Raw genomic sequence first — 27,214 nt, 5'->3', positions numbered from 1 at the left:
GAACTGTAATTAGATCCAGTAGAACCCACATCAATAACTTATAATACACAATTACCCTTTAAAGATGACAGTTACGCCCTTGGCTTTAAATTAATTGTAGGAACTGCAGAGCGTTTTACTGAGGTCCCCAATTTTGTTCATTTCAAAGAACGGTAAAGAATATTTGCTTTTATTTGGTAAATAAAAGCAATGTTGATAAAATTACAACTTAATAAATATTACGGGCACTGCAGAGCAAAATAGTTTATCTTGTGCATAATTTATTTGCACATGAATATCTCAGCGCAGGCCCATTACTGCCCCCTGCCAGCTCACGTTAAATATTCCTCCTTTGCTGGCGTTTTTCTAAATAGAAGGGCACTAAATCAATATTATTCACTCGGTATTTTTAAAAGCAGTGTATCTTAAAAAGTACACAGCATTAGAGCAGGCAATCCTTTCAACTGCTAAGTACATTAAATGTAGCCAGCCATCAGTCACGGGCTGCTCTTCATTCAGGATGGGAGAGTGGGGGGGGGGGGGGGGGCACAGGAGCACGCTTCTGTGGTGCAAATGTCACAGACATGGAAAAGGTACTGACAATTCACACCATCCATCTGGATTCATTTCAGTGGCCAGCCTAGTGACCAGTTGTTTATTCTCATTACCTGTGACAAGGTGAGCCGCCTGGCAGCAGATGAAATCCCTGGTACTAATCAATAATTGTGCAGAACACAGACGCCAACCTCCAAACAAAAATTCAGATTGCTTTTCTTCTTACTCCAAAGAAATGTATTTACAAATATGTTCAACAAAACATATCACATTGCAAATCAAAGGCTTTATTCAAGTTGAAAGGTAAACAATAATGGAGTAAGCAAAGAGAGCTTTCGTACCCATGCCGATCAATCTCTTACTCCATACACTGGGCTTGGCCGGAGAAGAGATCTTCTCCACCACACCTCCACCGGGGTCTATCTCCTTCCCATCGGCATGTCCCGCTGTTTGGGACAGTGAAAGAAGGGCTCTAGTACTTTCCTCCAGGGCTTACCGAAGCCAAGTGCGAGTATACTTGCTGCAAAGATTCAGTGGACCTTCAAGGGAATGTGCGGAGGCTCAGCTAGCATCTTAACCACCCAGAGAAATTTTATTAGAAACATGCATTGGCAAAGCCAACAAGTCTTGCCTGTGTAAGCTTATGGCCTTGCCAATGTTTTCTAGCCATCCTGTACAGCAGCATGGATGCTTTGCAGTGGGGCTACAACTAGTTATAAAAAGTCCAGTGAAACAGCCAGGGTGATTCATTTAAAAAAAAGTGCATTAGCGCTGGGTGCCTCGTAGTTCTTTTTTTATTATTTTTTTTAACCATGCTGCACAGCATCCACACACTACAGTACAGCATGGCTACATATCATTGCCTTAGTCAGCCAAGGCCCATGCTGTATAACATGAACAACAAGCATTGGCATAGCCAATAGGTCTTGCCTTTGGGACCTTATAAGTGTTTTGTTATCCAGCACAATATCCTTGGTGCAACAACATCAAGTGTTGCATGGCTAAACACTTATAAGGTCCCAAAGGCAAGACCTATTGGCTATGCCAATGCTTGTTTATCTCTTGGGCTGTACATCTGGGACTGTCCCCGAGGTATGGAATACAGTTCCCTGCGAGGCCAATACCTCTATTTACTTTGATTTAGTACTGCGCGAATACCGACTCACCTGTGGAGCATCAATATCGCGATGTACTTGTTATTGTGCTAATTAGCACCAATATAGACCCCAGCCGGGGGTGTCTCTCTCCAGGTCTTGTGGGGGCCAAGGTGCTCTCTGAGATCGCACGGCTCTGATTTCCAATGAAGTTTGCGTGCCATCAACTGAGCCCAAAACGCACTGTATGGTGTGTGTTACACAGGGCACAAGTCCTAAAAAAAGAAGTGGGGGGACGCTGACGTCACAACAGGAAGTGATGTCACAAAAGGTGGCTTGCACCATCAGACTCATTGCCTCCCCTCGCTCACCCCTTAGATGCGCTACCTACCAATGGCTTCTTTGAGCTGCGTATCATCTTTTATTCAATCTTTTGGTCATACAACACTAGAAAAAATATTAAATGTGAGTGTGTGGCTCCATTTGGTCCAGTTATCGAGCTCCCGGTAAAATAAGTGGGGGGATGTTGTCCACCCGTGTGGTACCCCTACTCGAGCCCTGGCGTTACAAGTAAAATCAGCGTGCCCAATAGTGGGTGAAGGCCATCACCGCGTGAACGTGACCCACTGGGGCTATATGTCAGCGCCGTGTGAGGAGCACTGAAATGCATTCCCGTGGCGCTCTCTGTTAGGTGAAAAACAAGTAATCGCGATTCCTGGAAATGCAGATATTAGGCTTATTTTAGACAAGATATAACTAAGACAGAGAAGTCACTTAGCTTGTGTTTTTTTCTTTGGTTTCCCTGTGTTAAATGGGAACGAAAGTTTATTGTTAAATGCTCAACAGCACCGCGGTGAAAGAAAAAGTTAAGTGCATAATCCTTGCCTCCATTGCTGACAAATAATTTGACAATTTGGCATATGCGACAGAGAATGCACATCCTCCAAATGTAGATCGCCCAAAACTGTGACACCATTATCAGGGATGCCTTCTCAGATCTATGTTTGTACCTACGATTTGTGGATGTAACAGTTTTGATTGTGGACCAAACCGAGGAATCTCTATAAGATCCTCTCTTTGACCAGAAGCCAATGCAGTGTTGCCAAAGCTGGTGATACAGAATCACTTCCCTTAATGTTCAAAAACAGCCTTGCCGCCCCGTTCGAACCAGTTGCACTTTAAAAAAAAAATCTTATCAGGCGAGTCCAGATAAATGGTGGGTTCACTAATCGCAGGTGTGACCCCTTTAAGGTATTTAAGGCTAACAGACACTGACTCCAACGATCAGCGGGAGGAAGAGCCAGTACGAATCGGTGGGCGTCGTGGTACTCACCTTGGTGTAGTGAGTGGGTAGTGGTGGAAAGTAAAACTTACTACAGTGATTTTAGATCAGCATGGTTCACAGTCCTTTTCCTCTCCCATGTAGAATGTGACTACAGGGGTTCCTGAGGCCTTTCTCCATTGGGCCTAAATGACCCTCTATTAGGGTAAGAGTGTGTGAGCTGGTTCTCATAGCATGACACAACACAATGTTGTTTGGATGTGATACACGTGCGCAGTGTCACACTTACACCACGTGCAATGTTTCCTAAAAATGAGATTGAAGAACTCGATGTCGAGATGTATCAGTCAGTATATATTTTGGTAACACACATGTTATTAATGCTTAGCAGGTACCTAGGGACAAGCGTTAGACCCCCAGTATATTAGTATATATGAAGGGTATATGCTTACAGAGAATCCAATATCCGTTCTGTTGAATGTCTATGGACTCGGTTGAGCAACAAGGCAGAAACATGTTGACATTTTAGTGGGGTTGGGGTACTGACACCCCGATACCTCTCGCCTAGTTTTTAAATACCAAGTGGTATGCAATATAGTTAAAAGCATTCTATGTTATTACATTGGTTTTTAATCTGTTTTAATTGATTCTAGGCTATTAGCAAGTACCTCTCTGATCTCAGGGTGTAGGCCCACTCTCCATCAAACCAAAGCTGTTGGAAAGCGTGGGGATATCCTATGATAAAGCATGACACCTTGTAGGTGTGTGAGGATATCCCATCAAACTTTTGTGTGAGTTTAGGAATAGACTGACAATAATGCAGAATCAAAATGTGGTAGAATTGTAAAGTAATACAAATTCACTTGGGAGGCTTTTTTGTGTGAGATAAACTTTTAGAACCAACCTTCTGTCACTCGCCAATGAACCACTTTCCCACTAGAAGCCTGCCTGTTTGCTGATATTTTAAACTATTTATATCCTTAAGGTGTTTGATATAGTGGTCATGTTCCTCAGCAACACCATAGTCGATTTTTGTCCCAATCTTAATTGGCTTATGAACCACTCTACATATCTCTTGGTTGTACTAAGATGTTTGCTCTCCATATCTTAGCCCAAATGAGATTCTATTGGTGTCTTACATTTCACATTTTCGATAGACTTTCACACCTTACAGATATGTGCATGCAAGCTTATATAATCAGTTTTATTGACACGATTTAAAGTTCTTTATGATGTCACCCACAGATGCCAAAGGTAGAGAAATTCAAACTTAGCCAGGGCACGAAGGACTGCCTCCATGCGAAGTACAACACCAGCACCTGTGCAACAGTCGTTGGAGATGACCAGTGGGGTCACCTACAGATGGACGCAACCTCAATTTACCTCTTGTTTCTGGCACAGATGACAGCCTCAGGTTAGAGTTACAACTGATATTTAGTAATTTATCTTAGCAACAATGCATTTTAGAGGAGCACACCCTCTCAAAAATGAAAAACCGATCTGCATGTTTCTCATCTACTTCCTATTTGCGCCTTTTGTGGGATTAGATAAAATGATGTGTCCTCGTGCAAATATGTTGAGAGCTCCTTGTGATTGGTCATACCAGTAAAATAACTTCAGCCGTGTTCCGCTTTAAAAAAAAAAACCTCAAGTGAATGGGGTCCTGAGCTTGAGTGAAAAAGATTTTTAAAAGTTCAGCTTGTGTGCTGGGTTAAAGAAGGGCTGTCCGGGGCTGCAGTAGTATTTGGCATGTACAAGCATGTCCTTCTCATCCCAGCCATTTTTTGTCTTAAGCTTCCAAATGTTGGCAGTAAGTAGGTTCAAGCATATGTGCTGCAACTTTCTGACCTGGTACCTAATTATTCTGGTCTCTCTTCATGATGTTTACTTAATCTGCTATGATGCAATAAACAGTCTTTAGTAGGTGACCTGTTTAGAGCTTGTTTTGCCCTTTGGCTAGAATTGTTCCATTCAACATGTAGCCTTGTACCCTAGAAATAAGCATTTAACGAATACAAAGGGTCATGTCCTCAACCACTTAAGATCTGTAGCAGAGAGACTCCAAAGTCAGGTATCGTACCACAGTCCATACTCTACATGGCTAGCAGGGAAAATTGAGGTTTTCCACAGCCTGGTGGGCAGAACATCGTGATTTTATTAAAAACACAGAGGCTACGATTATGCACTACTCTTTTATTGCCCCACTCCCATCGGCAACAATAGGAAGAATTTAGAACTTCAAACCATTCTAAAAATCCATAAAAACTCAGGAACATACAGATCTCACCCTTCTTTTAAAGGCTGCAAACAAGATAAGAAAAACACTCGAAATTTAAAGAGTCCCACATTTTTCAGTATGTAAATCCTCTGTATCTTTAATAAAATCCAGATTTTCTGCCCCCAGGCTCTGGAAACTCCGCTTTTTATGTCAAGCTATCGAGGCTAGCAGTATGCAAGTTCAGAGTCCCGCTAACACATTATCAATAGCACTCACCACAGGTTTAAAATCATTTTTAAACATATTTCTATTTGATCAATCTGCAGCTCTCAAAATATTCTGTAGTCCTCCACTCAAACCGAAAGCTTGTGACACAGACGTGCCCCTAACAGAATGTGCTCCAAATCTACTCGCATACACGCCACTCTCTCACATCACCACAATGTGGTGTGAGACCCATCATGCCAAAATCGCTGGAGAAAGTAGTCTATGTAGCATTCTGTAAGATGTTAACAATTGACCACGCACAGTGCCCTCACATTCAAAATCCTCCTAAACGACACCAAACGGAGTAACATAGTCAACTTCCAGAACATCTGCTTCAGACTTCAACTTACATTGTTGGCTTTCCACCACAGTTAAAACTTTCTTAACACCCCACAATGAGGAATACCTAGTGATTGCAGGTCTCAAAACTCTTATACTACACATGATTTTCTTAACCACCACACTCTGACCAATAGACAACCCATTCACTAACGAATGCCTAGCTTCAATAGCGGATCGATACACATTTCCCGTTCTATAAGAAATCAAACAATTGAGTCTATTAATTAACCACCTTAACTACATCAGTTGAAATGCGATTAAAACCCCATTGAAAGCACCAACATACCAATTTCCGCCATGGCAATTCATATGCCTTTCTTGTTCCTGATGCCCAGGATCCTATTATAAGTATCAAAGATTCTGCAGAAAGGCCTTGCGTTTACCATTGTCTCCTGAAATTCTCCATGCCAATACTTGCAGACCCAACTCAACTTGACTGTGATACTCTACCTGAGGACCTAATATCATGCTCCTGAATCTTGGAAGGCATACAGGGAAATCCACTGATATCTCCATCAAGATAGGGAACCAAGCTTGTGACCTCCAGGTCGGAGTTAACGCAACCATTTTCTCCTTGTACCTGCGCACTTGCACCAATAATTTAGGCAAGGAGGATACATATAAGGAGCCAGCCCTCTCCAATCCTGTAAGAACACATCTTCCTCCCATGCTTCTGGATCCGGTCTCATCTGAAGAATTCTGGTAACTGAGTGTTCAACCTGTTTGCTAAGAGATCTACAACGAATGGACCGCGAATCTCAGGAATCCTCAAACACCACTGTGTTGAATTTCCAATCACTTGAGTCCTTGAAATTTCTCAAAAACCAATTGGATGCACCATTGCTTAGACAAGGGATATGCTCTGCCATAACAGATATCCCTTTGCTGAAACAATATTCCCCAAAAAACCTTTGCCAACTCCGCCAAACCCTTTGATCAAGGGGCTCCCATCTTGTTGGCTTATCTTACTGCAGACACATTGTCCATGCAAAGCATCACGCAACATTATAACATCCCTTGAGTACAGCACCGAATTGTAAATCAATGCCAACAATTCCAAACAGTTGATGTGCAGTTGCTTCTCTTACTTCATCAACCAGCCACCAGCGATCACATCTTGCCTCCTTACTTACAAACGCTCATCTGACTCTCACTATTTCTAGTCCCTCCCAAAAAATAGCCCTGCCATTCCACGCATTCATATTTTGAAGCCACCAAATCAACTCCTCATTCGAATCCTGATCCAACTGAATTTTCTTTGAATATGACCACCTCTGGCTCTGACACTTAATTTTCAATCTCTGCAGAGCTCAATAATAAAGAGGACTTGGAAAAATTGCTTGAACGGTCAATGACAGTAAGCCTAGAATTACTGCCAACAACCTTAATCGTAACTCCTCCATCCTTAAAACCCATTGCAGTTCCTTTCTCAGCCTTTTTGACTTCTCCCCTGGTCGTCTCACCCCTTTTTGATTTGTATCCACCACAAAACCCAGAAACTGTGTTTCCTGACATGGAACCAAACATGATTTTTCCTATTTATTGAAAAAATTCCAGGGACTCCAAAAGCTCTAATGCCTTTTTTGGGTGTTGTAAAATCCCTTCTGTCCCATCAGTAGACTGTCATCTAAGTATATGACCACCTTGACTTCTCTTGCCCGTAATGAGGATGCCACCGGCCGAAGCACCTTTGTAAAGCACCATCATGTCAACAAAAGACTAAAATGATGTCTCCTGAATTTCCACACCTTTCCTGTCCATCTGAACCTCAGAAAATTCTAATGTGGCTCCCAATTCGGAACCGTTAGATAAGCATCTTTCAGCTCCAACCTTGCTAACCAATCGCCTCTTCTCTACATGTCTCTCAACAGATGCTTACCTTTCATCTTGAAATGATGGTACAAAACCCACTCATTCAACTCTCTTACATTTGTCCTGGGGCACATCCCTTTTCCTTCTTCTCCACCAAGAAAATGATGACCTTGAAGCCCAGAAAAACATTCACTACCTCTGTTATTGCTCCTTTTGCAACTAAATCCTCTGCCTCCTTTGTTACAAATGCGCTGGCTTCTGCCATAAAAATTGAAAACATATTTCTTGAGACATTTTCCACTGCACTGGATTCTCCATAAATTCTATTTTGTATCCCTTGACAGTCTCCAAAACCCAAGGATCTTGGGTCACTCTCATCCAATTCCCATAAAATTGGGCTAGTGTGCCACTCAACTTTACTGGGATATCTGAATGGCCTTGAAATGCACTTCCCTACAGAAAAACCCTGTTGGCGTCTATCTACTTTTGATGATCTCCCTCTACTTCACTGTCTTTGCGTGAAATAACCCTGAGAGGTTCTGTATGTATCCAAAATTACCATATCCAAAAGGGGATCTAGATCTAGGACCCAAGAAGGATCTGGAAGTTCTCTGTCCTAGACTGGAGAACCAATCCCTTGTTCTCCCAGCCATAGCAGAAACTCTCTCTCCAAAAACTTTCTTGTTGTCTTTTTATGATTTCTGCATAGACCATAAAAAGGAATTCTGCCCTTCTTCTTTGATTGCCAGTTCCATTAATTTGGATCATATTTTAATGGGGTGCTCTTCCTTCTTTCATCAGGCAGACTTGTGAGGAGTGTCACCTGTTTTTTATGGGTCTCAACATATTGATTTCTGCAGTACTCCTCTTAATCAAGTGCTGAATACAGATCTTTATTGGGGGTCAGGGGAGAGCCATCCAGTGCATAACTGTAGGCTGTTTTTCCCAGGAGAAGTGCTGAGTCTATGAATTTAGTTGTGCACTTTGATTTGTGGGTGTCTGGCGGATCGGCCCAGGAGGCACAACATCATTGTATTTGGTAGCAATCGTCCTGTCAGGAAGTCGGAAAGTTAATTCTAGATGTCCAGTAACTACGTATGTGTGGACAGAACCAGACCATATGGAAGAAATCTGCTGATGCGTCTTGGCATCTCGGGCAGTCCGATGGAAGCCCCGTGTACATTTTCGCTAGTATCACCAGTGACAGGTAAGTGCAATGTAAGTTGCTGTGTTGTGTGTATTTGAGCCTGAAGTTCTTGCTGACTATTTTAGTGTATTTGAGGACATGGCCCCACTCAGAGATGTCTTCCCTCAGTTGTTGCTCTCATTTGGTTTTTAGTGCATGTATAGATTTATAAAAGGCCAGAGGTCTACAGCGTGATCAGGACTTCATTGGTTCCAGTAAGCCTTTCACCCATGTGTCATTATTCGCATTATTGGTCAATAACTGTCCATCGTGCAAGCCATAGCCTTCCACCAGGCGGTGAAATGCGATAAGTTTGTTCTTGTGCTATAGATCAAGAGTTATGGTGATCTCTGCCTGGTGCCATGTTTGTTTGGTGTGGTTAGCCACTACTGCTGCCATGTGTTGTGGCGCCCAGATTGGAAGTTGTCCAAAGTCTGGAGTGTTTACTTCTATTGTTCTGGTATAGGTGCCCGAACATGCCTCGATAGCCCGAAGTGCGCAGGGAAAGGAGAGTTTTGGGCCTGCCGATGTGCAGGGGCACCCCCAGAAAGTTCCTGTCCCCCAGGATGTGGACTATGTCCAACTTTTCTGGATCGGTCTCTAACTCCAGACACCTCGCCAGCCACACCAGCTGGGCCTCCATATAGAAGGCCTACAGATTAGGTACCCCATTCCACCCTTATCCAGTGGGCACATTGCCTTGTCTATTGCCAGACGTCTGCTTGTAGTTCCACATATCTGATTCAAAAGTCTGGATTATAGTTCACGGAAAAATGATACCAGTAAGCTCAAATGTATGGCCATAAAAAATATGGAAGTTGGGAGAGAATTATACTTTTCATGATGGCACCTCGTCTGATAGTGGGGAGCAGAAGACAGTGCCAGTATGGGATGGTCCAATGTCCAAGTTGCCCCCCTTCAGGGGGTGGTAAATTTGGGTACCCAAATATTTAATAGAGTTTGCTAGATAAAGGGGGTGGTCTGCTAGGTACCTGCTAGGTACCTGCTTTTGAGTGGAAACACACCAGATTTTTTTCCTGTTAACTCAGATTCCCGATTCTTCCCGAATTCACTTAATGTTTGTTCTCGTTGGGGTGGCTAGAGCCTGTTCTGTGTCTCTGACAATCAGTAATGCATCATCCATGTACATACGGCTGCATGGGGACTTCTTCAATTTTGATTACCCACACTGAGCCTTTGGATCTCAAAAGGCTTGTTAGTAGTTTGAGGGCCAGCACTAAGAGAATGGGTGGCAGGGATCATCCCTGAGGGTGCCTCTGCACAACCTCCACCTGTCAGAAAATGTATTGCCTGTGCACACCCTGGCCAGTGGTTCCGTGTGTAGCAGTCATATCCATTTCAGGAGGTTACCTTTGATTCCCATCATAGTAAATACTTTGAATAAGTAGGGCAGTATTGGTGTATCGAAGGCCTTTTGTATGTCCTATGAGACCGTTGCTGGTTCCCCTGGATATCTATTGACCAGAGCCATGATATGTAGTTGTTGTCTGATATTCTCTTGCTGCGTGGGACAAACACACACTGGTCTGGGTGTATCAGCCCTGATAGGTAAGGGATTAGTCGGTTGGCTATAATGTTCCTTAATATTTTGTATTCAGTATTTAGGAGAGATAGTGAGTGGTATAACTGACATCAAATGGGTCCTGGGAGGCTCATAAAGGCAGCCTATCTGGTAGATTCCGGAGCCTTTCTTGTATGAAATGCGGTGGTATAAATGTTGTTCAGGTGGGTGGCTAGTCGTGATCGATAAGTAGCATAGAATTCCTGAGGAAGTACATCTGTTCCTGGCGATTTCCTTTTCACTATTTGATCTATCACCACTTTATTCTGTTGCACCTCTAGGGCCACGTTTAAAGCGACTGTGCAGTTGTGATGCCCTGGAGTCATATCTCAGCCAAGAATCAACCTATTTGGGTGTATCGCCTAGTTGCGGGAGTGGTGTATAAAGTTTATAGTATTCCACAAAAAGTCTCAATTATTTTGACCTGTGATGTGACCACGTTGCCCATGGGGAGCCTTATAGCAATGACTGGCTTCTGTAGGGTGTCTGTCCTCACTAGCCAGGCCAGAAGGCATCTTGGTCTATCTCTTTCCCCATGTTGTCTTGCTAAGTATGTTCTTTGTAATGTGTGCAGTGAAGGCGCTCCATCAGTATACGATGTGTTGGCCAGTTCCTGCGGTCATCGTCTCTCTGCAGGTGTTCCGATTTCAATAATTTCCAGTTCGCAGAGACGAGTCACCACATCTAGGACCTCCCTCATCAGTGTTTTCTTAACACAGTAAGAGGTCTTAATACATAGTTTGCTAATAATGATCTTGTACGCGTCCTATTCTATATTCGAATGGGAGACTGTGTCCTTGTGTTTTTTAAATTAATTGTTAATTTCCTCACTTATCACAGTAGGCACTGGGGTGAAGGGGGGTCTAGTAGTGCATCAGGCAGTAATTAATCTCCATGTTGGTATCGTCGACAATTCCCTCGCCATCAATAATGTCAATGGCACGGGGTTCTGCTCAGAGCCTGTGTAGCACAGGTACTCTACTTTGTGGATGCGTGAGATGAGTGTCATAAATGCCATAAATCTACTTGTGCGTGTATGCAATGTACCCCTGAGTAGCAGGAATACTCCTGACTCATGGGGTGTGTTTCTCTCCACAAGTCTGACAGTTCCCACCGGAATACTAGTGCCAATGTAGCTCGTTAAAACCTGATGGAGGTGGGTAGTGAGCTGTCCAGAGTGCAATTGAGCACCACGTTAACGTCAATATCCCGTAGCCGGTGTGTGTCCAGGGAGCAGACAAGGTGCGTAATGAGAAATTCAAGGAAGTGTAGTTGTCTGGTGTTGGGCCCGTAGATGTTTGCTATCAAAATGTTGATCCCGTCTAAAGCCCCGTCTATTATGGTGAATCTACCATCAGGACCTACCAATGGTCCAGTGCATCACAAGGGGGTCCAGGGTGCCACACATATCAGCGTACCTTTTGTGAAGAGGCAGAAAACAATGTGCCATATATTTGGCCTTTCCATCCGTTTCCCAGCTTTTCTAATTTTGCTGCTGTCCAGTGTGTTTCCTGCAGGCAAGCAATCTATACTTTCCACGTGCAGAGGAAAGAAACTACCCTAGGCGTTTTGCGGTGCAGCCCTGACCTCGTACATTTCATGTGAGGAACCTATATCTATGGGATGTGTTACGTAATCAATGAGTAAGCAGATGGTTGTTCGCGTTACCGGAATCGATTCACAGGCAGTGCATCCTGTACTAGTTGTTTGAAATATGTTGTGTGTCTCGGACTGCATGAGTATGATTGTGTATAGCTAGGAGTGTCCCCTTGTGCCCTGGTCAAAGCCAACCGGGCTTTGACCACCATAACTATAAATAACAAAATCAAATGTAAAACCAAAAACTCAACATTAGTCCTTGTATATTTACATATCTGAAGTGTTCTGAGGGGGAGTGTCCTTCAGATTTGCCATCTTAATACAATGTCTCCTCTGCTGTAGGATGCCACAACCGCTGTTGTTCCAGTACAGACATAACTTACACAGTTTAATTTGTGTTTCGTGGTATGCAAGAAGCCATTCATATCAATTCATTGCTGATCCGGGGTGATGAGTGAGCCCAACATCGGTAAACTCCTTCCTCTGGATAGTATGACTTCCAAGTCATCCTCACTGGCTTCTAAGTCGCTTGATGTTCGGTTCATGTCTTGTGCAGATATTCAAGATCATGGAGGCCCATTCCGTTGCTGCTTGCTTTTGTAGGCGCCCCGGATGGCAGTTGCAGATTGTGCCGTTGCTCCGGTTGGCGTCAGACCGGTCATTTTGTATCGAGGAGACACTGTGACTTTAATCGTACAGCCACCCCAAAATTCCTCTGGCATGGAGAAAAAGTGAGACCTATTTTGGGACTTTAGTCCTTTTCAAGGTAGATCAGACCATAATGGATCTCCAGAGCCCCTTGAACCTGCTTAACCTCCAGAAACTTCTGTGTCCTCCTCTGCACCAGAGCCGTATAGTCTGGTAAGATATGGCTCTTGTGTCCTTCCGCTTCCCATGCGCCATATTATTTAGCTCTTTTAAGGATGGCATATCTGTTGCAATAGTTTAGTAAATGAGTGGTGTACAGGGGCACCCAGAGATAGCGGTGTCTGTTCCACAGTTAAATATTTAGACTGAGAGTTCGGGAGCACCGTATTGAACAACTAGTCTCTCAAAAATAACTCTGCAGAGTGTCTTACTATGCGCTCTGCTAGATCTATTGATGTAATGTTATTGCGCCTAGATCATCTTTCTGCGTCCTCTGCTCTGCCCTGCAGGAGCCACAGTTCCCGGCATGTTTCATTCATTTGGCTTTGTAAAGTGGACACTAACAGCTGAAGGGTAGCGAGTGTCGACTGGGTTTCTTACACCCTGTCGGTGAGCCTCCTGTGGTATGCTCTCAGCAGCCCTACATTAATAGAAATTGCATACATTTTTAGTTCTGGCCCGTGCGTGAGTCCAGTATGACCTGGAGGATAGTGTCGGATTTATCTGCCTTGGTGGTGTCACCCTGGGTGGTGCGTGGCAATAACGGGGGAGTCATGGTCTCATCTCTCCGCCGCACCTGTGGCGCCTCCATAGTCTTCAGGGTCCTGCATGCTTATTTGTAGATTTTCCCACGCATGTAGCCTCTAAGCTTGGGCCTTGCCTCTTCCCCAGCTAGACTATCGGCGTTCTTAATCTCCGTTTGTAGCATGTATTCTTCTATGTGCCCAGCAGCTCCAAGCGTTTCGGCGGAACTCTTTAACTGCACACCTGGTCTTTGCGTCCGGCACATAGTTTGCAGGATGTCGTTAGTGTGCACTTCATGTGCATTCTTGGTGGGTGTTCCAGTATTAGAGGGGGAGGGATCCCTGTTTCCAGGTCAAGGCTCCCTGTGTAGAGTATGGTGAGCGGCTGTTACCTGTGGAGTCAGGGTTTTCCTCAGTGCAGCAGCTCCTTTCCACACCTGATGAAAGTCACTTCACCGCTGTGCTCTAGAGGCGTCTTTGCAGCATCAGGGTGACTGTCTCCCGCCCCCGATTGATCCTCCCACAGCGCTCTGCATTACTCCCAGAGCCCTTACCCTCAGGACCCCGGCAGCATCAATTTCAGTGAGCCTCCAGGATCCCCGTTGCCGGATTGGCAGGTCATAGAAAGTCAGCAAGGCTTGAGAGTGGACCTGATCCCAATATCTCACTTGGGCCTTGCTTCAGTGCCCCCTCTGCCGTCCACACCCCAAGGGCCACTACACGAGAGCAGATGTCTCGGACCATGGCAGCTGCTGCTGGCCATGCTGTTTCTTCTCAGTCGTGGAGATCCATGAACAGTCAGCCAGAGTTGCTTTCTTAAGAGTGTTTTTCCCCCATTGTGTATAGAAGCTTTTGTGCAGCCAGCCACAAGGAATGCCTGGCTTGTGGGTGAGCATCATTTTTCTTAGCTTTGTTTTCCTAAGTTTTTTTTAACACTGGGCCTAGTGGTAAAAATATGAGTGACTCCTAAACTGTTCCAGGTTGTAGCTTTTTGACATCCGGGAGATGCAGAGCACTTTTTATCCGATACATTATCAGGACACAGCTCCAAAGACATATGAGGCACCAATTTCATGCCCCTAAGGACTTTGGTTTTGTCCATGGTCATTATACACGGAAGGGTTGGTGATGTGTGTGGCGTTCCAATTTTTTCCTGAAAACACAGTGATATGCCCTAGATTTTAAGAGGGCAGGTTATTTTATTTCTTTAATAACTCAGTACAAAGGAATGCTTGATACAATTTCTGGAATAAGAGATTAACTCATGTTAAGAAAAATCACACCTTGTTAATCACCAGTGTGTCTCTCTGCCTCCTGAACATCATGTAAATGGGAGGAAGATGTCTAACCCCCAGTCAAGAGCTGGAAATCATGCCTTATGTCGTATCATGTGGCTAGGCTTATATTTTCTCCCTGTGTCAGAAAAAGATCCAATAACAATGAAAAATAAGCCACATTATTCAAAATATTGTATTGCTCCACTTAACCAGTGAAAAGGAGCCAATGCTGCTTCTGGCCAGCAGGCCTCTATACCCTCTATTTTTCTGCACCCCCATCACTTCACCCTGTCCTATTTCCGTTCTCCTTGCAGGCTTTCTCTTGGGATTGCAAAATAGATAATCTCTAACATTCCATTTTACATGGAGCTTGGTTGGCTGGACCAGGCTCAACTTCATCCCTTTTTTAAAAAAAAACACATCTGTTTATTGAGTGTTACATAATGATTACGATACATTGCCATGTATGTTCTGTTGGGTTTACAAACATTTCAATACTTGGACATTCAATGCATGCCAAAACAAGATAGTTTATCAGAATAAAAAACAAATGACATAAGGAAGCATGTGTTGTTCGTACAATGCAGTGTCTCACAAAAGAGCAGTGTTTGACAACGCATTTTGCAAGGGCGGGTGCTAAGTCAAGTCTTACATCTTCCCTGTATCGTATTGCAATAGCTGATCATATAAGTAAGACATTTACTTTATAGGACTCATTAACAACATAAGCGTCTAGTGGTGAGATCAGATTGTGTATTTTGTTAGATGATCTCGGTGGCAGGCGGGCTTGTATACCCTCTATATATATAGCAATGTTAGTGTAGAGGTGTGCTGAAGGCCACTCTGTGGGACTACTAACTTCTGTCTGTGCATGGGACCCAGTTCTGGGTTGAGTTTGTTTATGGCGGTGAGGGGGCTCAGGAGGTCGCAGGGGAGTCATTATCCTCAACTATATCTTTTGCCTCTCATTCTCGCACTACCTCAGATCCGCTATGGGGCAGCGTCTCAATCCCTTGTTATCCTCTTCTATTAATGCTTGTTCTTCCGCTGGGGTCCAAGCTGTGACATCTTTTTCCCAGTGCAATAAACCGGGACCAGTAGGGGACTTCCATCTCAGATCTATCCTCCTTCTAGCCAGCACTAGGGCTAGGTCTATGAATCAATTCCCTACCTTTTTAGGTTTAGGTCTGGGGAATAGACCCAATACGCATGCATCCATTGTGTAGGGGACTGTGTGTAGTGACTTAAGGACGTGATGCTAGTATGCAGAGAAGGATGGAAAAATCCATATCATATGTTTAAAGTCAGCGTCTTGTTGTGCACAGCACAGGCATTGTTTGTCTTTACTACCCCATATTACATTGAGTCTGTGCGGTGTGAGATAGGTCATGTGTAGGATGTTGAATTGGGTGTATTTGAAACTAGCATTTCTGGAGATTGTCTTGGGTAGCCTCAGCGCTCGTTTCCAGTCTGTCTCAGCGATTGTGCATTCTATGGTCAGTTCCCATTTTTGTCGCATTGTGGGTAATTGGTTTCCAACCATCTCTCGGGGGCCCGATAGAGCCATTTCATTAGGTGTCTCCCCGATCCCAGCCTGATCATGGCGTGTAAGAGCCCATGTGTGTCAGGTTAATTTGTTCCTCCCTCCCATAGGTACTGGAACGTTTTTTGCATCCTGTGGGAGGTTAATAATTGCCCGCAGGGCAGATCCGATTGAGAAATCAAGTCCTCCAAGAAGACCAGTGCTCCCGCTAGATCTAGATCCCCCGCTCTCGATAAGCCTGCATTTTCCCACTTCCTCAGCGGAGTTAAAGTAGAGGAGGAGGCCTTGACATCGCCTCTCGTCAGTCCACCAGGGGCACGTCTGTTGAGTACAGTGCGACCTCTGGTGTTTGCATAGTGCTCCTGCGCCAACATCTCAAGGCCACTGCGGCCAGAGTGTTCTGGGATCGAACCCGCCTCCTAGGTAGCATCAGTCGGGCCAGTAGTTTCCCTTTCAGGTCAGTGTAGGGCAGGGAGTCAAATGACTCAAGTCCAACCCCTTCCAGCCACTGTACCAGCCACTGTAGTTGGGCGGCCAGGTAGTAGCCCTCAGAATCCGCGGCACCCTCTACGCCGTTCTCTGGTCGTCTCTGGGCGATGGCAAGCGACACCCTATTGCGGCCCCCACCCCAGATCAAATCTCTCAGTAGCATGTCTAATTCTTTGAACTAGGCTTGCGGGATAACCACCAGTAGATTTTGCAAAGAAATAGAGTAGGCATGGTAGCATAACCATTTTGGAGAGCACAATCCTTGACATGATGGGGAGTTTGAGGGAACCCCAAAATGTCACTTCTGATTTGAGTGAGCGAAGAGCTTGGTTCAGTTTACCGTCTAGTTAGTCACGTTGGTTATGAAATATTCGGATACCTAGATATCGAAAGGACCGGGGGAACCACTTGGTGTTCACCGAGAACGTCAGGGTACGGGGAGCTGCGGGGTCTAGGGGAAAAATATGTGTCTTATGTCCATTCACCTTTAGTCCAGTTAATATGGTATAAGCATTTAAATGATCTATTGGCGCTATTATCCCCTCCTCACCATTCTGCAAATACAGAAGGATGTCGTCCGCATAGAGGGAAATCATAAATCCCCTCTTGTCCAGTGTCAGGCCAAGACAGTTACGCTCGGCCCTGAACTGTGCAGCCAGCGGTTCCAAAGCCAATGCGAACAAGAGAGGGCATTCCTGACAGGTTCCTCCGTATATCTCGTAGGCGTGTGAGATTGTACCCCTTGTCTTAACCCTGGCTAGTGGGAGAGTGTACAGTAGCTCGACCCATTTGATCCAGCCCTCCCCTGATCCTAGGGCCTGCATTGCCTGCATCAACAAATGCCATCGCAGGGAGTCGAACGCTTTTTCAAGGTCCACTGCTATAACTAACACATCTGGGTAGTTTGGGAGGTCTCGGTGCAACATCACATAGTATAGACGCCTGAGGCTTCCTGATGTGGATTATGTTGGTATAAACCCGTTTTGATCTGTGTGGGCCAGTGTACGCATGTGTGGGAGCAACCTGTTGGCTAATACTTTGCTTAGTATTTTGACCGGGTGGTAGTGCTAGACTTTGCAGAACACTTATTTTCACATTCCCATCTTGCAAGCCCTTAGGTGTTACATGTGGTTCACGGTAGGCCACGAACATTTCTATTTTGATGTGCTCCACTTCGGCCTCATTAGTGCCTACCGGGTATTCATGCAAGTGATGGCAGTGGTTGGAGCTCACCTATGGAGGTCAGGGGTCCCAGACAACTGGCTGCTGAAGGTGGGCTCGCCCCTGGAAGTCGTCACCCACCTCCAGACTACGGCAAACCCTCTACATTCGCTGGGGTTCACTATGAACATGCTGAAGTTTCACCTTACTCTGTCAAATGCTCTTTTTCATTAGAGCTATTCTGGACACAGTGCTGTTCCGTGCCTGCCCTCCGGAGCGGAGAGTAATGGACATTGAGGCTATGATCCCAATGTTTCAACCTCTGCCCTGCATTTCGGTGACACTGACTCTGCTGTGTTTGATGGCCCCCCTGCATCCTTCTAGCGAAGCACGCCTAGTGGCATATGCAGGCTCTACAGTGATACCTGAAGTCCCTGTGGGCACAGAGTCAAGAGAATCTCTCCGACCTTGTCTAGATTTTAAAGGAGACCTCTCCCTTCCCCACCCAGAATGGACCATAGTGACGATGCATCGCTTGTGGGTTATGGTGGCCAATTGGGAGAGGTGCAAATCAGAGGGCTCTTGTCTCTGGTGGAGTTCCAGCTCCACATCAATCTTCTGAAGTTGAGGGTGATTTGCTTGGCATTGAAAGCCTTCCTCCCATCCATCAAAGGAAGGCGTTCACAGACAACCCTACTGCCATGTGGTATTATAAAAAATAGGGCAGAGTGGGGTTGTGGACTCTGTGCCAGGACGCCTATCACTTCTGGACCTGGCTGGAGAAACAAAACTTCTTACTGGTCATGCAGCACCTGGCGAGATCTCTGAACTTCACGACGAACGAACCCTATGGATCACCCGTAAGCCCACCAGCCAGCCCTCTAGATAACAAACAATAATCTATACGTGACCATGTACCCGTGTATGGCCCCTATACTGAATGTTGCGCAAGGTCTCTTCAGAGGATGCGTGAAACATTGGCACAATATATTCGCCATCGCCAAGAACACACAATGTCCTGCGCGTTTGAGAATCTAAAGTGGCTCTCGCTGTAAAACGTGTGGAACCCATGTATGGCTCTTTGCAGATTTTTTTTTTTAAATATATTTTTATTGCAGATAGATAAGGCATACAATCTTTCTGTTCGACAATCCTGCTTCCGACAGTTGCAGTGCTCAGGTCACTAATCAAAACATTACACGGCCATTTAGCCCACATCCCGGAGGTCGGGCGGCGATAACCAGAAAAACGTTAAAAGCTTAAAAGTAACAAGTAGTCGCAACTGTACAGCAAGGAGTTCTTGCATCTGCTTTTCTTGTTCTCCCTCCTGTCCCATCCCCAACACAAAGCTGAGAGAAACCCTGAGGGGCAATGGCGAATTGTCAGTGCAATCATAACGTGGTAGACCGTATCCAACCTTACTCATTCCCTTCTATATGTGTCCCCGCGTACTAGCTTCCGTATGCCTTACCCTAGGTGGCTAACAAGTTATCCCTTATCCCTCCCCCCGGGTCCTCATCCTCTAGTTGCAGGAGGCATTCACTCAAATGGTACGGATGTGCAGGAGTCTCTGGGATGTATGTCAAGTGATGCAGTGTCCCTGGTTTGTTACGGGGAAGCCTCATCTTCTGATTGCTGATCTCCCTGATTGTCCTGCCTATTATAGTCGCTCAACGCATGCGTTAGGGCGTCCCATGCCTGGGCAGATTCCAATGCCTTTTCGTTACGTTGGCGCTTCGCAGTTTGGAATCTGACCTTGCTCTCTCCATTGGCCCATTTAATAAACTCGTTCCTCCATCTCGTGCTATGGCTCTTTGCCGATACCGCTCTGGCCCTGAGTTTTGAAGATCATGACCGACTGGGCCCAAGTCATCCTAGTGGCTCCGGACTGGGCAATGAGAGATTGATATCCCAAAACCCTGAACATTATCATCTTTCCTCTGATCAGTCTGCCTCTTCAGGAAGACCTTCTGTTGCAGCATCAATGCAGGGTACTACACCTGAACCTACGATCATCCATCTTCATATGTGGAGATTGAGTGGCAGCAGTTGAATGGCATTGATCTGCCTCCTGAGATCTGTGATGTCATCTTAGCAGCCAGGTGTCCCTCGACAAAGACTGTATACACTTTCCTTTGGGACAGATTTGTGGCTTAGAGCTCATCTCATCATGTTGACTTGCTTTCAGCCCCCTTGTCTGGACATTTTGTTTGTTTATGTGGTCTTTAGCCTGGCAAGGCTTTGCCCAGGTCACCATCAAAAGGTTATCTTTTGGCTATGTCTGCTTTTTTGTGTTCGCTGGATCAGCCCCCACTGTTTAAATTACCCTTAGCGAGCCGTTTTCTCAAAAGCTTGCAACATATGTTCCCTCCGACACCTTTCATCATGCCACAGTGGGAACTTAATTTGTTTCTAACATTTTTTATGGATTCACCTGTCAAGCCCCTGCGTAGTTTCTGTTCAGACTTCTTTCAATACGTCCTTCTTGGTGGTCATTACCCCACCCAGAAAAGTCAAGGAGCACCAAGCTCTCTCCATTAACATCTCTTACTCCAGCTGTTACCCAGACAAACTGGTTCTTTGGATGATTAACTCCCTTTTGCCGAAGGTGGTCACTGCCTCTAATGTTAGCCAGAACATCATGCTGCCTACATGTTTTTTACGACACCTCATCTTTCTAAGGAAGAGGATAGACTCCACCGCCTGGACCTAAAAAGAGCTCTCTCTTTTTATAGATCGTTCACACTAAAGACCATCGATGTGGACAATCAGCACTTCATTGGGTTCACTGGGGCCAAAAAGGGCAAAGTGGTGCAGAAATGCACCATCTCTTGATGAATTGTACTCTGCACCAAGATCTACTTTGCATTAGTTAACAAAAACAGCCTCCTGAGGACTTGCGGGCCCATTCAACAGGGCCAAAGCTGTTACTACTGTGTTGGCATGAGGAGTACTTATCCTGGATGTCTTTCAAGCTATGTGGGCATCCCTCCCCACCTTCACGAAGCACTACTGCTTGGATAATCAGGTCTGTTGGAAAAACCATTTTGCCCGTATGGTTTTCAAGGACTTCCTAGTTTGAGTCGTTCGACCCACTTTCAGCAAGGTATTGCATGGGTATCTATTCTATGGTGAGGAATCTGCAATTAGAAGTCTCTATCAGAAGAACAAGTTACTTTCCTTCTGTAACACTTTTTCAAGTAGACAGTCTGTCAAACCACAGATTTATCACCGGCTCGCCCATCCTCCCCGTTCTGCTAAATGAGCTCTTCACCCTAATATCCTGTTAGATTCTGCACACTGGTCGAACACTCAGTCTAACGTGGCTCCCCATTTTATTGGCACAGAAGTGGTCTTTTAAGAAAGCAGTCGCGGCCGCTGCCTGGAAGCTGCAGTGTTATGGGGTGGGAGGGATATTGGTTAAAAAAAAAAAACTTACTTCACAGCCGGCTGGCTGGCCGCAGCTGCCTCTCCTACATCCTCTTCCTGGGAGAAACAGGATGCACCAGGACCCCCAAGTTCCCAGCAGACAATCACAATGCTGCGATGCAGCGTTGTGATTAGTCTCAGCGCCGTGACACTGCACTCAGCCAGGAGCTGGAGGGGTGGCATGTTCTCCATGCAGGCTGTATTGCAGCCTACATGGAGGAGCAAAGAAAGTGCGTATGACTGTTTTGGGTGGCCCGAGAGGGCCGATAAAACAGTAATTGAGTACTTAGGAGTGTACTACCACTCCTCCCCTGCTCTGCAGCCCCGCCCCCTCACGCAAGCTGCCGCAGCAGGAGGTCGAACTAAAATAAGAATAACAAAGTTATTATCATTTTTTTCTTTTGCTGCTTTATGGCAGAGATACTGCTTTAGACTTTCTGGATCCAATTTGACGCTTGAAGAATATTCTAAGGTGAGGAATCTGCAGTTTGACAGACTATCTACCAGAAAAAGCATTACCGAAGATAAGTAACTTCTGTTGTTGGACTTGGTCCTTTTGGCAGGTTCACCCCAAAACTTGTTGCATTTGCCTAGCCTGTTTCTGTAACCTGGTGTTGGTGATTTTAGGCCTCCGCGCACTTTTTCACTGTGGTCCAGTGTAAAGAGCGTGCGTTCTATGTGCATGTGTGGTGAGACTGGCCTGCCCTCCCATAGGAATGCATGGAGAATATGTGTGCCCATGGTAGTTCCTGACGTGTGGGGAGTGCAGGGTCGAGTTTGGTATGTGCGAACTCGTGAGATTAAATGCTGCGCGATGATGTGCGCGGATTTAATGTGTCTAGTGTGGAAGTGCCACTTCTAGGAGTTGGCATGTCTGAGCAGTGAATGTGAATTGACTGTCTGGCTTGTGATTGGCTGGAGCTGGCTGGTGTGCCTTGCTCCAGGAGTCAGGATGGGTCTGCCCCGGTGGTGAATGGAGAGATCTGCATGTTGATGGCAGGGAGGAGTGCCCCTGGGACCTGAATAGGGCTGGGCTTTCCCTCCACAATGCTGGCTCCACCCCCTGTGGTGTGTCTGATGTCCCTGACCCACCCTGTGAATAGGCAGAGGGGCTGAACAAAACAAAGTGCTCAAGAACCAGTTGCGTCTGGTTCGCCCCTTGCCTGCACCTTGTTAAACAAAGGGATTGTATGTATTAAAAGGGTCTGTGACCCCATGAAAGGTGTTCTTGTTCCTGTCTTGAATCTGCCCGGGGGCGTACTGCTGCTGGGGCCCAGGGGGAAGGCTTGCCTCCCCGGGCCCTGCCCAGCCCCTGGCTGCCCTGCCCCTGGATGCTGGAGGACTTCTTCCTGTGCTGGGGGCTGATGTGCCCCACCTTGATGCTCCAAGTCTTCTTGGATCCTGTTGGGTCTTTGTTGCTCAGTGCCCTGGTACGGCTTTACCTCCTCTGCAGGGTAGCGCTCTGATTGCAAGGAGGAGCGCTTTATTTTACTGGTGATTTGCCCAGCTGCATAGGAGCCCGTGCTGCGCAGCGCAATGCTGCTTTCCTGGGGAGAATCCCCGGCGTGGGAATTCCCCCACGCCGGGACATTGCGTGTGCCCACCCCGCTTATTTTGATAATTGATGGCAGGTGCCCACCCTGCTTGTCTCGTTGTTGATGCGGGTGCCTCCCCGCTCCTATAATTATTTAACTTGTGCGGGTTCCCACACTGCGACTTAGCCCGCAAGTTTGTTTAAATTCAAGCGGGTTCCCACCCCGCATTTCACCGCCGCGGCCCAAGCCGCGTTGGAAGATTGCCGCCTCTGCCGCGTCTGCGGCCCGCCTGATTGTGGGCGGGGCCGCCAGACGGAAGAGGAAGTGCGGCAGGAAGTGGTGGGAGAGAGGAGGTCGGGAGCATACCCCGCCTCCTCAGGTGCCGGTCACAAACCCCGGTCCCGAGATGAGGGACTGGGTGAAGAGGCCGGCGGGAGCGGTACTGCGGGGCTCCCTTGCGGAGGGGAGAGCCCCGCAGGAGAAGTGCAGGGATTGCTGCCGCCGGTCCAGAGAATTGGGAGATCCCCGCCGGAGTCCCAGCGAGGAGGAGACCGGAGGAGTTCCCGCCCACACAACAGCCTGGTGAGTGTTAAAGGGCTGGGGGGGGCTTCAGGCGGCCAAGTGGTGCTGCCTTTTTAAGTCCGTATGTTGGGGGCACCTAGAGCAGCCCCGGATGGCAGCAGGCCGCTCCAACGTTTCCAGATGGGCTTCGAGGGCCTCCGTGGGGGTCCCAAGGCTTCGTGTGCCCATGCCGCCCCTGAAGGGCAGTAGTGGTGTAGAGAGCCTCGAGGGGCCCAGGACCTTCCCCCCGCATTCGCTCCACCGTTGGGGGCATATTTTGTTTCCCAGAGTGGCCCCAGATGGCAGCGGGCCGCTCCCAGGTTGACACAGTACCTTTTTCAAAGTCAGATGGCTCCGTGGGGGCATGATGATTTTAGGAGCCCGTGCGCTCCACAGTGGCAGAGGTGCCTGCAGGGCGGCCCCGGATGGCAGTGCGCTGCCCCAACGTTTTTATTATTACTTCCAGAGCCTGCGTGGCTCTAGCGAGGGGCTTCTTAGAGTGAAGGGGGCTCAGTGGGGGTCCCCCAGGCACCGTGGTGCCAGTTCGTTCTGGGCATGTTTATTTACCGGGCCAGATTGCTCCAACGCTCGCCCTTGGGGCATAATTGCTTTCCTGAGCCCCGTGGCTCCCACGTTTGGGGGCATGTTTCTTCCCAGAGCCAGAGTGGCTCCACCAGTGGGCATTTCGTGTTTTGAAGAGCCAAATGGCTCCAGGGGGAACAGTCAGTTGTTCCTAAGGGCCAGTGAGGGCCCAGGCCGCAGTTTATTTCCCAGCTGCCCAGCAAGTAGTGGGCAGCTGCACCGTTTAGGCACCATTTGGGAAAGAGTCCCTGAGAGGGACAGAAGTGGCACAGAGGTGCCAGGCCATCCACAGCTGCGCAGCACTTAGTGCCGGCTGCAGCGTTTAGGCCCTGTTCTTGTTTTCAGCTGCCCAGCAAGTAGTGGGCAGCTGCAACGTTTAGGTTTACGCCGGTGGCGCACCCCTGACTGGCGCTGTGTTGGCAGCGCGCCCTGACATTCTGGACACATGGCATTTGAGCCCCTTCTTGATGGCCAGTTGGCCAGGGGGACTGGGAGAGGTATAGAGCTCAAGGCCCTAATCTGATTGATGTGTGCTTTAAATGTGGTGCTAGGAAATGTAATGCATTTAGTATGTTTTGCGCACCCTGTGTTTTATACCTCTAAACTGTGGTTTATGATTGAGGTTGTTTTACCTATGTTGGTTTGTGTTAGTGAGATTGTACTTCACTCTGTGATTTACGCCCCTAATGTGAGTTACACTTAGGAGGCAGGGTCTAATGTGTTTAGACTAGTGAGGAGATGGCATAATGTGTTTTCATGCTTAGGGGGTTGTTTTGCCTAGTATAGTTTATACTAGTGAGTTTGTGTCCCTGCGTGATCTATGCCTATGGTGATTAGTATTGCGTAGTGTGTACCTACCTTTTACCAGTGGTTACTGGTTGTGTTCTACAAGTGTTATTTTGTGCTACACTTATTCTATGTTCTAGAAGTGTTATTTCTGTGTTGATCCTGACAGTGGCCCACGTGTCCCTGTCATGTGTAAATAATCCCTTGTGAATATTTCTCGTGCCAGTTGGCACAATGTATATTGTGTGATTACTATCATATGTTTTTTTTCAATACAAAAGTTATTTTTATATAACCTTGTGTGGAGTTCCTTTTGTAGTGTGCCTGGGATGTTGTTGCTGTGTGCGTGCGCAAATGCTTTACACATTGCCTCCGAGATAAGCCTGACTGCTCGTGCCAAGCTACCAAGGGGGTGAGCAGGGGTTATCTTGGCGTGTGACTCCCTTGCCCTGACTAGAGTGGTGGTTTCTGCCTGGCTTTGGCGCAAGTCTTAGCCAACCAGAAATCCCAGTTCTAACATCTGTTATATGAATTCCCTTTCTTGCATTGGTTACTGAAGCTTTTGTTATTCTCGGAGTTTCCCTCTATACTGAGGTAGAAGCATTTCACATTTAATATTCATTGTGGTTTTCCATCTTCATACTTGGCCTATGGATTTCTTGCTTGCTGTAAGTAGCCACTGATTTTCCAAGAATATGTCAATATTAAATAAGTCCTCTTAGGGACACTATGGATCATTGGTTGTTATAATGATGCTGCAGCATTCGCTCAAGAGACAAGAAGTAAAGAGTATGTTCGTCTGTGTGCTACAGGCTCACTAGCTTAGAATTCTCAGACTATTACTGGCTGAAAACACCAAGAAACATAAATGGCATATATACAAGCATTGTACTTAATTTGCACATACCATTAAGGATCAAAATGTGAACTGTGCTTTCTTATGTCTGCTTTTCTTTCTCTTTTCTAGGTCTTCACATTATCTTCAGCTTGGATGAGGTCCATTTTATACAGAATCTTGTGTTTTATATAGAATGTGCTTATAAAACTGCTGTAAGTACATTTAAAATGAATGATTTTCTTGATGGTGAAATATGTGTTCAGGTGGATGAAAAGATGAATAATAGCCAGGGAACTGTGAATGTCGTTCCTTGGTGTCTTGGCGACAATAAACCTGTTTTTATGTCCTGTAATTCCTACTTGAATCACTGCATGATCTTGAGGAAAATCTTTCTTTCTATGCCTCTTTTCCCGTTGCTGCAAGTTTTTGTCAAAAGCTGCACTTCATACATTTACACACATATTAAGCAGACACCAATTACCCTTCCTGAGCATCAAAATTATGCTAAAACAATTATGCTTAATCAGGGAGGTCTTTCAGAGAAGTGTTTTACAAAGTCACAGACTGCTGCTGGGTACTTGATAGCTTTCATCCATGATGCTTTTAAGGAAAATCTTCCCTATGGTCAGTTTGTCCAACTTTAACAAAATTTCACAGAGATAATACAACACAATGCTCTTCTGGAAAATAATACAAAAAATTAAAATAAAATGATCAGCAAACATTGGGAAAACCTCAGCAAAGTGACAGTCTAATTGTAAAAGCCTTATTTGTATTCAGAGGTGAAACATGCCTGAGTGTCATGCTAATCCACACTAGAGCAACTGAAATGCCCCGAGCCAAACACAAGAAACAATCTGGGTGCCGTTATATGTGGTTGGGCATTATTTTTGTGGTAGATGTAGTCAGGACCGAAATGACGCCAAACTGCCTGTCCTGAGCCTCCGCGGGAGGGCTCCCACCTGCCCTTCCAGGGCTCTGGGGCCGCAGGGCTTGAGGCTCTGAGGCTCTGAGGCTCTGAGGCTCTGAGGCTCCAGGGCTCCAGGGCTCTGAGGCTCTGAGGCTCCAGGGCTCCGGGGCTGCCGGGATCCAGGGGCTGCAGGGCTCCGGGGTTGCAGGGCCCGGGACCCATGGAGCCCATCCCGGGTACTTTGCAACGCCATGGGCCAGAGGAGGGAGCCCCGGATGCCTGGGAGGTGTTGCCCGGGAACACAGCCCATCTGGTCCCCGGCAGGGAACCGCCGGCCCGGGAGGGGTCCCAGAGTACCTTGTCCCTAGTAATCCGGAGGAAGGCTACCCCTCTTTCTGGGAACAAGTGCGCACCGCACGGCTCAGGGGACCCTAGGCGTGAACGTGCCCGACCTCCTGGAGCCCTGGCTGGGATCCGGGAGGCGTATGGCATCTCATCGGGACTTCCAGGGAAACCCGGCCATCTGGTCGCCCCATTGGGAAGCATTGGGTGCGACCAGATGGCCGAGGTGAGAGGGGCGACCAGATGGCCGGGACCGGAATGACGCCAATCTGCCTGCCCTGAGCCTCCACGGGAGGGCTCCCGCCTGCCCTTCCGGGGCCACAGGGCTCTGAGGCTCCAGGGCTCCAGGGCTCCAGGGCTCTGAGGCTATGAGGCTCCAGCGCTCCGAGGTGCTCCGGGGCTCCCGGGCTGCAGGGCTCTGGGGCTTCAGGGCTCCAGGGGCTGCAGGGCTCCG

General features: G+C 46.8%; 1 protein-coding gene across 4 annotated transcripts in view; it reads left to right on the top strand.

Moving 5' to 3' along the window:
- PHKA1 (phosphorylase kinase regulatory subunit alpha 1) overlaps positions 1–27,214 on the top strand; it is a 1,063,236-nt gene that overhangs the window by 209,585 nt on the left and 826,437 nt on the right. For all 4 annotated transcript variants that reach the window (XM_078663812.1, XM_078663811.1, XM_078663813.1 and 1 more), the window contains exons 4-5: positions 4,156–4,324; positions 25,638–25,720. In XM_078663812.1, coding sequence (XP_078519938.1) covers positions 4,156–4,324; positions 25,638–25,720 — 252 coding nt within the window. The remainder of the gene's footprint in view (positions 1–4,155; positions 4,325–25,637; positions 25,721–27,214) is intronic.

The sequence above is a fragment of the Lissotriton helveticus genome, chromosome 10 (assembly GCF_964261635.1).
Source record: "Lissotriton helveticus chromosome 10, aLisHel1.1, whole genome shotgun sequence".
Taxonomy (NCBI): domain Eukaryota; kingdom Metazoa; phylum Chordata; class Amphibia; order Caudata; family Salamandridae; genus Lissotriton; species Lissotriton helveticus.
The sequence above is the reverse complement of the archived record's forward strand: the minus strand, read 5'-3'. Positions and strand labels throughout refer to the sequence as shown.